The sequence below is a fragment of the Phyllostomus discolor genome, chromosome 3 (genome assembly GCF_004126475.2).
Source record: "Phyllostomus discolor isolate MPI-MPIP mPhyDis1 chromosome 3, mPhyDis1.pri.v3, whole genome shotgun sequence".
NCBI lineage: Eukaryota > Metazoa > Chordata > Mammalia > Chiroptera > Phyllostomidae > Phyllostomus > Phyllostomus discolor.
The window spans coordinates 208454760-208469319 of NC_040905.2; the positions used below are offsets into that span (position 1 = coordinate 208454760).

Consider the following 14560-nt stretch of genomic DNA (forward strand, 5'->3'; position numbering starts at 1 on the left):
AAGGCCACGCTTACTGCAAGAGGGGCCGGGAAACGCCGTCCAACCACAAGGCCGAGAGGAAAGGAGAACAGGTGTGGCGTGCACCTGGCAGCGTCTGCCTCTGGGGCCAGGACTGTCTGGACTGAGGGAATAACAACCAGGGACCTGTCAGCAAGAAAGCCAGCAGGTAGCCTGCCTTGGTGCTCACGAGGGCGCTAACACGTGGTGGCTAGTAAGATCCAAGTATGTGCCAATATCTTCATTAATGCAACCGACGCTCACTGCACGTCCACTCTGTGCCAGGCAGGGGGCCAGACTCTGGAGACCTGGAGGAGAACAAAGCTCCTCTCGGAGCTCTAGGGGACCCCCTCTCATCACCCCTTTGCGCCGGAAGCTGAGGGGCCAGAGGGCCTAGGGAGGGAGAAGGAGAGTGGGGAGGGTTCTTAAACACGCTGCTCCGAGTGCTTCCGGCAGCCCTGGAAGCACAGCCCCTGTGGTCCTGCCTGTCTCCTGCCGTCAGCAATGTGCCAGATGACGGGCAGTGACCGGGAGAAGAGGGCGCCGAGAGCAGAGGTTCTGTTCATATCTGTCCCGGATTCTTCCTGGGACGTTGTTTTCCCTCTCTGAGGCCGCTCCGAGATGCAGAGTTGCACCCCTGCTGTGTGTGTCTCTGGCTGTGGGCAAAGCTCGGGAGCTGGTGCTGCGTCTAGAACTGGACCCCCTCCCCAAGTGGTCCTGAGGGCACACAGGGTGGGGCCCGGAGCTCAGCATCCTGCTCTGTTCACGTCGCTGGCCCTTCCTGTTAGAAGCTGCTGCTGGCATTGACTGCATAGTGGACCCGCTGAAAACCGAGGCGGTCGCTGAGCTCCGGGCACGTAGAGCTTTCAGTCAGCAGCCGCTGAGCTGCGTGCTCTGTGCCCCGTGGAGCTCTGTCCAAGTGCACGGACGCTCCCCCCTCCGGAGCCCACTCTCCCCGCAGCTGAGGGTGGCCGGGAGGGACCTTGCACCTGCTGTGGAGGGCTGTGGCAACATTCTCGGGCAGGGTTTTCAAAACGAGCCGAGAAGCTGGGCACAGAGGACACGTTTAACATGGACCAGAATAGACCATGGGAGGGGAGTTTTTGCATCTCTTTCGGAGGTTTGGTTTTTGGTTTTGTTTTTTTTTTGGTAGAAAATCATGTCACTGGGAGCAGGAAGGTAATACCTAGGACGCCCTCGAGAGCCGCCTTCATTAATTTGTTGCCCATTTTCAGCCAAGGAAGTGAGAACGACAAAAGGTTAAATTTCTCACATCAAATTAATTCAGCCATCCCTGTGCAATGGTGGGAGCAGAATGCCATTAGGCTCTCTAATCTCATTTCTCTCACGCTGTCTTTCTCGGAGCCTATCAGATAGGGCTCTGGCAGCGAGGCAGTTCTGTGGCTGCAAAGCCTCAGGCTCGGTCTCTTCCCGAAACGTGCCAAGAGGGCTGTAAGGTAGAACATGTAGCCTGCCTTTTTAAGGAAGGATGAAAAGGTACTGACTGCACCTTTCTTTGCATGCCAGACCCCAGATGTTTTGGCTAGCTTACACACGGGATTCCTGTGTCATTTTAGCATCCGTGTTTTATGAGAGTTATTTGCATGACGTATTAGAACGAAACTTATTAAAACTGCTTGTATTCGCGGGTCTGTGGCGGTTTCCTGGGTACTGTTTGGGGTCCTAGCTAGTCGATAAGATACATGTCTTTTGAGTGCGGAACTATGCATTCGAGATGCAAATGCAGGGGCAATTTTGCCCGGGTTTTAATTGCTCTGCTTCAATAATGCATGTGATTGCTCTTACCTGATTTAAGTCATTTCTGAGGGGGAAGGGGGTGGGGAAGTATTAGCCACTGCTATGTCAAAAGCTAAATATCCTTGGAAATTGGATATTCAGATTTTTTTTTATTTGTGAGCCCTGATCTTTTTCCTGTTGTCATAAACTAGAGGGGGGGTGGGGCCTTGCTGGATTTTGAAGATGTTTTTTTCCTCCTGTATATAAAGTTTTATTTCTCCTGTATAGCATCAGATAACGGTGGTATTTTTAGGTGGAACATTCAGGACAAACAGGCTGTCTTAAACGGGAGAGCACTGCAAGCTTTATCCCCTGCCTCAAGGGTGCTGCCGGGCTCCTCTCCCCTTTGCTCAGACAGAAATGAAATTATAACCCACCAGTAGCCTTGGAAACTTCAATCGATTCCAAATGACTAAATATTTAATTCCGCCACTGCCGAGACTTCCAGGCATGACTCGGGGGTTTTTCTTTTCCCTGAGGGCTCCCGAGAGCCGGCCATGCAATGGCTGCTGAGGCCGGCGCCCGTGGTGGCCGGGAGGCTCCCCTGCAGTGAGGAGCCGGGGGCTGGCCGGCCAGCTCCCTCCACGGCAGCCCTTTTTGCAAACGGTAGTGGATTTTTGCAGAAGGTTTGTGGCCAGATCGCTATGTATAATACTGATGAAGCATTTTTGTTCCAGCTCTGTCTCGGAAGACCTAGGCTGTAGACGAGGGGATTTCAGTAGGAAGCATTATGGATCTGTGGAGCTGGTAAGTGGACACTGTGGCTCGGTGGTGGTGGTGGTGGCTGCCGGGTGCTGACTGCCGGAGCGGGCGAGGGCGTGGAGGGACCGGCTGCGGGCAGACGACTGACAGTCAGGAGACTATGTAGCAGTCCGACCCCCTTCGCTTGTTCTCATCCTCACGTACTTTCGGCCTCTGCCTTTCAGGTGGTTAAGAACCTGCCGTGGCTCGGTATTTTCATCTGTTACTGACATAGATCATTTTTAAGTGATTTATGAATTAGGAAAGCCTTTGGTTTTCATATTATCTTGTTCCTAAAAGTTTATAAATCTAGCTTTTGAGGTTTGAATGGTACTGACATACATATTCTGATTTTTTTTTTGTACCTTTGCTCTCTGGATACATGATAAGAGTTAGGATATTATGAATTTTCTTCATTTTCTCATTAAAAGTATATTTGTTGGACTAGATACATGACTGTAATAGATGATCAGTATGTGGAATGCAAACGCCCACGTTTTTCTTACTGAGAGACGCTGGGGTTCGAGGTATGATTTTTAAAGACAGTATGCTTTCTTTCTGCAAGAGACATAATGAAGGCATATGTTAGCCTCGATTCTTTTTAAAGACAGAATTGTGATTTTTTTTTCTCCCCAACTGCATGGATATTTGAACACATTTTCAGGGACATGTGCTCATAAAATTCTCTTTATTATTATTTAATGTTATTAAAAACATTAAATTGACTATTTCTACTTACCAAAAAAAAGTGTCGATCAGACCCATGCGCATGGCACCCCGTCATCCTCACTCACATCAGCTGCATTTATTCCTCCAGGGCTTCGGTGGCAGGAAAAGGGGCGCCAGCATTGAACCCCCGTGGCATGCTACTGGAATTCAAGCATGCACTATAGGCTTGATTGTATGTCTGCCCCAGGGGTGAATATTCCTGAAAATATAAAATAAGTAGAAGATTTGGTCCTTGTTCTGAAGGTGCTCACTGTCCTCCAGCTGGGCTGATCAGATACGTAAACTATCTAAGGAATGAGTGTGGTCACATAGAAGACACTGATGGACTCAGCCAGTGCCAGTCCCGTATCAGACACCAGGCCCACTGAGACCGCCGCCGCCCCCCGCCCTGGAAGGCACATGTGCAGAACTGTGATGCGGGGGGTGTGGGAGGGGGAGCTGGCCAACACGGGGGTCCGCAGAGGGACCACCTGCCCGAGTGTGGTGGGTAGGGTAGTGATGTGGGTGTAATAATGTATAGTTTTAATTTGAACAGTTCATTTAAAATGCCATATGGTGTGCTTGAGTGTGATGCTACCGTTATGTTACAGAATGACATGCTTATGATTTTGTCTTGGAAAGGGGGCGTTATTTGCGCCGGCCCCTGTATTGTGAGAGGTATACAACTGGGCAAGGAGGGTTGAGGAACGGGAGACAGCGGCCCCTTCCAGCCAGGGGTCTTGGGGACGCGACCCGGAAGGCCTCAAGGAGCCCGGAGGATGTGGGTTGGTGGCGAGGAAGATGAGACAGAAGACATTTGCCAGCATCATAACTTCTGGCAGTGGTGTGTTCCAAGGGCAGCGGGCGAATGTCTCCGCCGGGCAGAGAGCGTAAGGCGGCAGGGCCTAGTGGTCGGAAAGCAGGGGGCTCTGGAATCCGAAGGGCCTGGGTTCCCGTACCAGCTCCTCCCTTACTGTGTCTGTGAACCTCTCTGGACCTCGGGGGTGCTTAAGACCTTGCACTCCAAAAGCACTCTCGTTTCATCATTTACCGGCGGTGTGATCTTGGACTTCTTTTGGCCTCGGTGTTCTCATCTGGGAAACGGGCGTGTTGGCGTGTAGCATTGCTACCATGTAGCATTGTTAGAGGATTAAGTGAGGTAATGACTGCGCAGAAGCACAGTCCATGTGAACTAGCTGTGCTAGTGAAGATGAAATTCAGCAGCAAAAGTCGAACCCGGCTCTCGGGTGAGACTTTGAACCTGATCTGACAGGTCGTGTGTGGTTCCAGTGCACAGTGAGAGTGGCGTGGGGCGAGACGGCACACGATGACAGGCAGACCCTTCATAGGCGTGTAGGAGTCACGGAGTGGCAGGCTGTGGGGCGGGGGGGGGGTTCTCGAGAGCAGCGGCCTCCGACTGGAAACACGCCTCAGGAGCACCCGGAGAGTTTACCAAAGCAGATGGCTGGACCCCTCCCCAGGGTTTCCGAGGCGGGAGGTCTGGGGCTCACACAGAATGTGCGTTTCTACCGAGTTCCCAGGTGACGCTGTGGCTGCCGTTACCAGGGCCACCCCAGAGAGCCCGCCTTCGTAGAACCCCAGACTAGTCTTGTGCTGCCCTGGACGTCCTCCCGGCCGCCACTTGCTCAGGGGTTTACTCTGGGGTCGTGAGCGTGTGTGTGTGTGTGTGTGTGTGTGAGAAAATGTGTGAGTGTGTGCGAGCGATCGACCTTTGAAAGCACTGCAAAGGAAATTTTCAACACATGTCTACATTCCGTGTATCATTTCACCACCTCGCATGCGTGTTTTCGTCTCCTTTCCGCACCGCCCATCTGTGTAGCCACAGATGCCTTTGCTACAGGGTTGTCATCAAATTATCCATTTCACGTCGCACCCCTCTCTCCTCGTCAGCTCTGTTTTGTAAGTGCCTTCTTCTCGCCGTTTGTTTTCGTTCGGCGCTGTCATTCTCATTGGCACGCGACAGCCCGACGTGGTGACAAACCATTCTCTGTGTCTCCGTTTCCCTCCTTTTGTAAAATTAGGTTGTTTCCAGTGTTCCCGTGTGAGAAACGGCACGCAGTGGCGTTTGGGGTGGTTGAGAAAAGTGGCATTAAAGCCGAGTCCCATTTGTGCTATTCAAGGTTTTAAGGAAGGAGAGGGATCTCTCACCTACGAACCGCAGAGACTGCTAAATCAAAACCCGTGTTAGGTGTTCTTGTGCTTATAAGACGGTGAATTTACATGTCTTGTTCCTGGCTTGATGAATATTCTTGGGGACCCAGTCAGTCCTGGGCATCCTGGAACTCAAACGCTGTAGGGGGCACCCAGGGCTCTGTACAACTGAAATGTTAGCATACACTTCCCCTGACCTTGAACAAGGGAGGAGGAAGTCCTTGTGAAGAGCTGAGCTTGGCCACTCAAGTCAGTGATGCGGGCCGCCGGCGGGGCTGCGGTTTACCTCGGGGGTAAATTGGGTGCGAGCGTGGACGCTCAGCTCTCTGCAGCCTCACGGGACAGGTCTCCGGGCCCCATTCAGTGACTGTGTGCTGATGGCCTGCCACCGAGCGTGGGGCACTGTGCCAGGCACCGAGGGACAGGAGGAAGTTAGTTGTTCTGCTCTCAAAGGGCTGTAGGGACCAACCGCCTCAAACTTTCAGTCCCGTGGCTGCTGCTTCACTGGATTCCAGGCTTGTGCTCCAAAATCACTCTTGTTTCATCATTTACCAGTGGTGTGATCTTGGATTTCTTTTGGCCTCAGTTTCCTCATCTGGGAAACGGGGGTGGTGACGTGATCTACCGTGGAGAGTCGTTAGAGGATTAAATGAGGTGATTAATGCACAGAAGCGCAGTCCATGTGAACTAGCTGTGCTAGTAAAGATGAAATTCTTTTCCCGGCCTTAACCAGGGACTGTAACCTCTAGTTTATTTTCTGTCTCTGTGAATTTGCCTGTTCCAGGTCCCTCATGTAAGTGGGATTAGATAATGTTTGTCCCTTTGTGTCTGGTTTATTGCACTTAGCACAGTATCTTCGAGATTCGCCCATGTTATAGCACGTGTCAGGGTTCCGTTGCTTTGGATGGCTGGAGAACATTCCACCGTGTGTACGTGCCGGATTTGGTTTGTCTGTCGATGGAGGCTTGGGGGTTTTACACCTTTTCAGCTGTTGTGAGTAATGTTGCTGTGAACATCGGTGTGTACACAGGTGCTCAGGTGCCCGCACTCAGCTGTTCGGGTATGGGAGTAAGGAGAGGGATGCGCATGTTACATTCCCGCCAGCAGGACACAGGGCTCCACCCTCTCCCCACTGCTGTTTCCGCCCCTCCCCCCACTCCCTAATAGCCACGCTGATAGGTGTGAAGTGGTACTCGGAGTTGTTTAGACCTGCCTGTCACTGCTGAGCAGTGATGCGGAGCACCCTTGCTGTGCTCCTTGGCCATCTGCGAGCCTTCCGTGGAGGAGGGGTATTCCAGTCCTGGGACTGAGTTCTAACTGGGTGTTTGCTTCGTTGTTGAGCTGTAGGAATTCTTCACGTATTCTGGATATTAATCCCTCATCAGACAGATGATTTGCGACTATTTTCTGCTCTCCTGTGTGCTGTCTCTTTTCCCTCTATTGATAGTGTCCTTCGATGCACGAAGGTTTCCAGCTCCCATGAAGTCCCATCATCTGTAGTTTCCTTCTGGGGCCTGTACCTGTGGCGTTACACCCAAGAAGTCATTGCCAAGTCCGGTGTCATCAAGATTTCCCCCTACGTTTTCCTCTCAGAGAAGAGCTTTAAAGCTGCAGCGCTTACGCTTATGTCTTTGGTCCATTCTGAATGGGTTTCGTCTGTGGCATCGGGTCAGGGGCAGCTTCGTTCTTCTGCGTGGGACCCTCCAGCCTTCCCAGCACCACCTGTAGAGAAGACTGTCCTTTGCCCACTGAGGGGTCCTGGCACCCTCGTCAGAAACCCACTCACCTCGCAGGGGTCAGCTTCTGGGCTTTCTCTTCCATCTCATTGACCCGTATGGTCGCCCTTCAGCCAGAGTGATGTTTTATAATGTTGGTGCTGCGGTATCTTTTCTTCCTTGAAACCCTCCCTTGGCTGCCCAGGGCACCGCCTGTCCAGGCCCTTTTCCAGGTCCCATGAGAACCTACAAGGTCCCCGTCCCACCTCCCTCTCCCACCTTCACTCGGGCCACTTGCGCCTTCCCACACCTGGCCTTGTTTCGGTCTCTGGAACACACCGAGTTCCTCTTGGTCCCGGGAACCCGGCACCTGTGTTTCCTCCCCCTGGACCAGGCCTCCCCAGCCCGTCGGATGCCTGGTCTCAGTTCAGACGCCCCCTCCTCAGAGGCCCCCCACTGCGCACCCTGTCTAGAGTCGTCCCCCTCTCCAACTCTGCATCCCGTTGGTTTTCTTTAAAGCCTTTATCTCGATCTGTATTTATCTCATTTATTTGTGCAGTAACTGCTCTCTCGTGTACTAGAGGTGTCTGTTTGTTCATTGCTGCGTTCTGGGCTCAGCCACGTACTACGTTCTCATCGAATGTTCTTTATTACTAAGTCGGTTTCCAGCTCCCCAGCCCTCATGGTCCTACAGCTCTGTTGCCCATTGTAGTCTGTTCCTCCCAGGGTCCTAAGTTCAAAGTCCAAGTGGAACGGTACGGCATGGCTGCTCTGGTTCAGGTACCAACCCCTGATATGGGTTCAGGTCGTGGGGTCATGTGATGTACATATGGCCTCCCGTGTCCTCAGCGAAGTCTGTGGATGGGGCGGGTTCTCTCTGAAGAGGATGGAGGCGAAAGTCAGTTTCAAGGAGCGTGAGCTGGGCGGGAACCCCCAGAGGGTGTCCCTTCCCCCCACTCATGCAGATGATTTAAAAGCGCCCGTGAAAATTTCTTCCTCTGCTGGTGGACTGTATTCCCTGGCACTTTTTCCACCCCATAAACAAGGATGTAGATTGTGACCCCCCCTAAAGATGGGGATCATGCTTGTTTCCTCGCCACTGTGTTCCTGGCACCAAGCACAGTGCTTAGCATGAGTAACTTAGTATTGGCTGAAGGAGTGAGTGGCTCAACTTGGTTGAAACTGGAGAGTAGCCTAACCCAACAACAATATATAAAGGAAAGGAAAAACGAGCCTCTTTGACTCCCCCTCCCTAAAATACAGCGAGACTCATTGGCTTGCAGTGCTTCCCACCCCCTCCACCCCCACCCACGCGCACCATTCTTCTCCTTGATGAGTTGCGGTGGTCTCTCGAGGCAGCGCTCCAAGCCAGGCGCAGCTGCTGCCCCATCGACCACCCTTCATCACTCCGTGTTGAAATCCGTCAGCAAGAGCATAAGTTTGTTTGTAGCTCTCCTTGACCTTCCCTCGGCCTTTGACGCAGTGGGCAAAACACCGACGTGGGACGAATGGCAAGCAGAGTGGGCGCAGTGGAGAGCCCTCTCCTGCCCGCGGCCTGACACTTCCCGGGAGGTCCCAGCCTGCAGGTCGTCTCGGGTCAGGGTCCAGTGGGGTGCCGTGTGGTCCATCCCTTTTTCAGCATGCACCCGAATGACTGAAGGCCGCCTTGGGCGAGCTCCCTGCTCCCCGCTGCGTCGGAAAGACACAGGGAAATGCTCGTCTCGGAGGAGAGCGTGGCTCGGTGCTGGTGGACTCAGGGTAGCCTCGGAGGGTAGCGGTCTGGGCTGTTTCATTGTCATCAAGAGAAGAGTTTACTGTGGACTTGCTTGGCCTCCACACAGCTTAACGTTTGCGGTTCCGACTGTCTGGGGCCTCCCGAGGCCTGATCGACATCTTCTGCGTTTCTGCACAGGCCCACGTCTGCATTGCGCCGGCGGGGTGGGGGTGGGGGGGCTGCCTGCGTGAGAAAGACGGCCCTTGGCTCCGGGTGACTCGGCCGCCCATCCAGCATCCCTCATCCGGCGCCATTCTGTCCTCTGTTAGGGTGGAGGAGGCTGTTTTGGTTTTCATAGGCATGTCATGGGAGAAATTATATTCTCTGTGGTTCTGCCAAATCGAGAGGTCAGAGAAGGTCCCAGCCTATCTCCCTCAGGAACGCCAGAACATCAAGACTTGAACATTCTGCAGCCAGACTCTGAATGTTGACAGATGTCCTCAATATGGAGCTGGCTTGGGTCTCCGTCCTCTGGAGCCGGCTGGCGCGTGTGGGGACCACAACATTCGTCTCAGAGCCCTCGCCACTAAGCGGACCTGGTTTCAAACTGCGGGGGCCGCGCTTGGCTGCCTTTGATGCCTTTGAGGGTGATGGGAATGCTGACTTGGAGCCCTTTCCAGGCTAAAATTATTGCAACCACTTCTGCTGAGGTAGAGCTGGGAGACCTTAACCATGCCACTATTTATGCATTAGAAGGGAAGCAGAAATCTTTCACCATGATTATGATTTTGTTATTGCTATTGTTAGTTTCAACATGTATGGAAAGCTTCGTGGGTGCCGGTTATGGAGATGAACTTTTAGATGCATTTACCTACTTAACCCTCACAAACGACCACCGGTGGGAGGTGGTATCTGATGATGCCGCACACTGGGGGTGCTCTGAAGACATGGGTGGGTATTGAGGGGAGCCCCATTTAACTGATGATCTTGGGGAGGTCCCGCCGCTAGTGGGTGTAGAGGTGCCACCAGAACCCGGGTCTGTCTGACCCCGAGAGCCCCCGGGCCTGACCGCTCTGTCTCGGAACCTGCTGCTTCCAGCCCGTACGCCTGCAGGCAGTTTTCTAGGGAAACCAGGTCGATGGTCCCAGCAGACACCTCTGCCCGTGCGTGTAGCGGCAGAGCGGAGCCCTGGGCTAGGTTTTAGCTCAAATGTATCATTTCAAACGTTCTCCTCTCCAAACCTTAGGGAACGTGTGGTTTCAAGAACGTTTATAAGGAATTATCCAAAGAGCTGTCCGTGTCGTGCAGGGTTTAAGTTGAAAACCCGGATTAGTCCCAACCTTCAGTGGCCACGATCACTGGGCCCGCCGTTCTTGGCCCTCTCAGGTTCGTTCGCTGCTGCAGGTCTGTGCCTGGGTGTTCTGCCTGCACCTCTTGCTGACAGACAGGGTGGCAGAGAGCCAGGTGGAGCTGCTGCGTGGCCCGTGTCCTGTCGGGTGCTCATGAGGGTTCGTCTCAGGCCACCACAAGTGTGTCTTTTAAGAGGACCTCTCAGTCCTGGCTGGCGTAGCTAGTGGATTGAGCGTGGGCTGTGAACCAAGGTGTCACAGGTTGGATTCCCAGTCAGGGCACATGCCTGGGTTGCAGGCCACAGCCCCCAGCAACTGCACATTGATGTTTCGCTCTCTCTCTCTCTCTCTTTCTCCCTCCCTTCCCTCTCTAAAAATAAATAAATAAAATCTTTTTAAAAATCTAAAAAAAAAAAAGGACCTCTGAGTACCAGGACCGGAAAGTGCCGTGCTGCTGCGAGGCCGCTCTCTTGTCACCCTGACAGGCACAGGAATCCTGCAGATGACGGGTTTCCCTCTTCGCCTTGGCCTCCAGGAAGCTCAGAACCCTCGTTCTGGCTTGCCTTGCAGGGCTTAATAGCGTGCCCCTTAAGGTTGTGCTTATGCTTTCAGTGTGTTTACCCACACCTAGTTTTCCCTTGTTCTGAGCTTGCTCACTGTCTAATTTTGTCCTTTAAGTAAGATATAGTTCAGTAAGCTGCTTTAAATATATTTTTTAAATAACATAGAGCAAAAACAAAAATGGCACTTCTGTGTCCAGCCCTTGACAGTGCATCCTCTGTCCCCTGTCAATGGCGAGTCTAGTCTACAGGACGGTTTCCACCCTTGTCACACACACCCCCATCTTTCTGATGGAGTGCAATGTTATGACCTGTTTTCCTGGGACCTGCAACTCTTGGGCAGAAGCAGCACCTCCTGAGCAGCCATTGGGTGACCATCTTGAACACTGAGCTCTGTGTTAATGGTATAGCTGGGGCACAAAGCCAGACCAAATGCACCTGCCAAACACACACTGTGATACGAATAGCAGACAGGTCTCCCGCACTCCCCAGGCAGAGGCCCGGGAAGCAGCCACCGCTGTGACATCCAGCACCAGCATGCTCTCAGCACCTTCCTTTCAGCAGCTAATTGCAGAACCAGGCCATAGCCCACGTCCAGTCGCTCACCAGATCCTACCAGTGACACGGTGTGAAACAGACTTCATGGCCAAGTTGCTCTTCATCCACCAGGACATGCACGGGCGATGCCAGGCAGTGATGGGGGCACCCCCGCACCCCCTCCCCACATACACGGAAATGGGATGCATGCGCATGGACTGCGCATGTCCCGATGTCGATTTCACAGCCACCCGATGAGGTGTAGAGCCCGTCATTACCCCCATTTCACCGCTGAGGGAGCTGAGGTTCAGAGCGATTCATTGACTCGGCCAAGTTCTGGAGCTCGTTCCCCGCCCCGCCCACAGTGGGGTTCGGTGACGTCAGAGCCCTGTGCTGCGGCCCAGCGTCCGTCCAGCTTCATGACCATAGTGATCAATCCCAGAGTCTGTCTGAACTTCAGGTGACAATGCGGTGTAGCCGAGTGGGCGGAAGGGAGTGCGTGTTTCACAGGGACAGGACTGTTTCTGTGTCCACCCTTTTTCGTGTGACATGCCTGTCACCCCCTCTCTCCCCGAGCTCCCCGATTTCCGTAGCGCTGTAAAAAAGTCCCCACCGCACCGCTCTGCAGCACCGCCTTTGTGCTCCGGCACCAGCAAGTGACGACAGCAACAACAGAACACCCTCGGCGTCCCTCCTGCGCTTGCGGAACGGAAAGCAGGCGCTCTGAGCCCGACGCCGAAGCTCTCCCAGGCTCGCTCTCACCTCCCTCTGGAGCCTTCGCGCGCACGGTCCAGCCGAACCGGGCTTTGCCCACTGGGACCGGCCTCTGGGCGTCTCTGCGCCTCCCCCTCCTTCCAGAACACCGCCCTGAAGCGCGCCTCCGCCAGGCCTCGGTTTTCCAAGCAGCCTTCTCTGATTCTCCGGCGGGAAAGTTTTCGTTCGCGCTCTCTGCGCAACTCTCTCTGTTTCTCTGTGGCACCTGTCCCAGTCACACTGTCATTGCTGGCGGGCATTTCTCACCTTTTCCAGTGGGCAGGGCTCGTGGTTCTCTCCTGGTTGTCTCCCCAGGGGCACTGCATTCCCCGCCGCATGGCTACAGATTAGCTGCTAGACCATCAGTTTTGCTAAAAAAAAAAAAAAAAAAAAAAAAAACCCTGATGTCTGATGAATTCTTTTTTCTTTTCTTAAACTTTTTATCTTACTTTCCATTCTTTGTGCGTGTGATACCCGTGCATGCCGATACACTGTTCTGATTACAGAAGGGATACACGCCCATTATAGAAAACTGGAAATGCACTGAAAAGCACAGGAACATTGAATTCATCTATAATCCTACCGCCTGAGGGTAATCACTGTTAAGATTTAGTGTGTATATCCCTTTCGTAATTACATGTATATACAAAGTGGGTCTGCATATTGTATTGTGCTTCTTTACTTAAAAACAAAGTATAGCCCTGGCTGGCGTAGCTCAGTGGATTGAGCTCATGCTGCCAACCAAAGCATCGCAGGTTCGATTCCCAGTCAGGGCACATGCCTGGGTTGCAGGCCACAGCCCCCAGCAACCGCACATTGATGTTTTTTTCTCTCTCTCTTTCTCCCTCCCTTCCCTCTCTAAAAAATAAATAAATAAAATCTTAAAAAATAATAAAAAAAACAAAGTATAATAATCTTTTGAAGGCATAGATATTCTTCTACAAACAATTTTGTCTCACCCCATCCAAACTTCTTACTTCTTCTTCACGTCTGATTGTGGTGGCCATTATTCATTCCAGGGCCATCTTAAGCATCCCCTTTCGGGAGTTCCCGGGTGAGCTTTTTGGGCAGGGCCGGGAGGTATCTCTTCTCAATCTGAGGATCTCTCCAGGTACGCCTTCTAGAAGAACAGCTGGGCCGGTTTTACCTTTCTGAGTCATCACCCGGGTCATCACACGTGACTGAGTCATCACGTCTCTTTCTCTCAAAACCTCACACGTTTTGATCTGTTATTATGTTAGGATCCTAGGCCTACTATAACAAATTACCCCAAAGCAAATGGCTTCAAATAACAGAAAAATTTTTTCTCTTATAGCCCTAGAGGCCAGGAGGCCAGGACTGAGATGTTCGCAGAGCTGCACTCTCCCCGCTGAAGGCTGGAGGGAAAAATCGGTCCTTGCCTCTTCTAGGCTCCGGGGCTGCCGGCCCCGGCCGACACCCCGTGGCCCGCAGCCACAGCGCTGCGGTCTCTGGCTCTGTCATCGCCCGGCCACCTTTCCCGAGTCTCTGCGTCTGCGTCTCCCTCTTTTCTCTTGTAAAGACACCTGCCGTTGGGCTTAGGGCCCACCCTGATCCAGTAGGGCCTCCCCCCCACCCACGAACTACACCCGCAAGGACCTCTGCAAGCAAAGGCACATCCTGATGCTCCAGGTGGACGTACATTTTGGGGGACGCTGTTCAACCCAGTTCAGTTCCCTTCTGTCCCTGGGTGTTCTGCAGAGAGGTCCGAGGCCGTTTAACTTGTTTTCTTTCTTGGTGCCCTTTCCTGCCTGGATTTTTCTCAGATCTTCTTCTTTATTCTTTTATTTAAAAAATGTTTCCCCTGATCTCTCTACATGTTTCTTCTTTATTAATTTTGCCTAGAGCGCTGTGTCTGAGCGATTGGTTCTTAGACCCAGGTCTTTTGTCACAGCTGAATGTTTTCTTCCGCTGTGTCTTTGAATGTTGTTCCTTTCCCACCTCCAGACAGTAAGAAAGGTCTTTTCACCTGCCCTCCGTACTCTCTTTTCTCCCGCATTGTATTTTGTTCCTTCTCTTCCTGGGAGCGCATCTCAGATGGTGCGCGTGTTACTGTCCGTTTCCCACGTGAACAGGCAGCTTTCCTCCTCCAATGAGGAGCTCAGTCTCACATTTGCATATTTTGGTCCCCTTTTTTCTCTTTTCTTTTCTTTTCTTCTCTTCTCTTCTCTTCTCTTCACTTTTCTTTTCTTTTCTTTTCTTTTCTTTTCTTTTCTTTTCTTTTCTTTTCTTTTCTTTTTCTCTCCCCCACTTCCACAAGCTTTATACACTTGTTGCAAAGATCACGTCTTCTGCCCTGGCTGGCATAGCTCAGTGGATTGAGCGCGGGCTGTGAACCGTAGCATCGCAGGTTCGATTCCCAGTCAGGGCACATGCCTGGGTTGCAGGCCACAGCCCCCAGCAACCACACATTGATGTTTCTCTCTCCCTCTCTCTTTCTCCCTCCCTTCCCTCTCTAAAAATAAATTAAAAAAAAAAAAAGATCATGCCTTCTGCCTT

At 52.4% G+C, this 14560-nt stretch overlaps 1 protein-coding gene across 6 annotated transcripts in view; it reads left to right on the top strand.

Moving 5' to 3' along the window:
- The window catches only part of GARNL3 (GTPase activating Rap/RanGAP domain like 3), a 117215-nt gene that overhangs the window by 30453 nt on the left and 72202 nt on the right, over positions 1–14560 (top strand). For 4 of the 6 annotated variants that reach the window (XM_028514249.2, XM_036022244.1, XM_028514246.2 and 1 more), the window contains exon 3: positions 2472–2541. In XM_028514249.2, coding sequence (XP_028370050.2) covers positions 2472–2541 — 70 coding nt within the window. Of the gene's footprint in view, positions 1–1141; positions 1177–1364; positions 1495–2471; positions 2542–14560 lie in introns of those variants that run through there. The other 2 variants (XM_036022246.1, XM_028514248.2) reach the window with 2 other exon arrangements.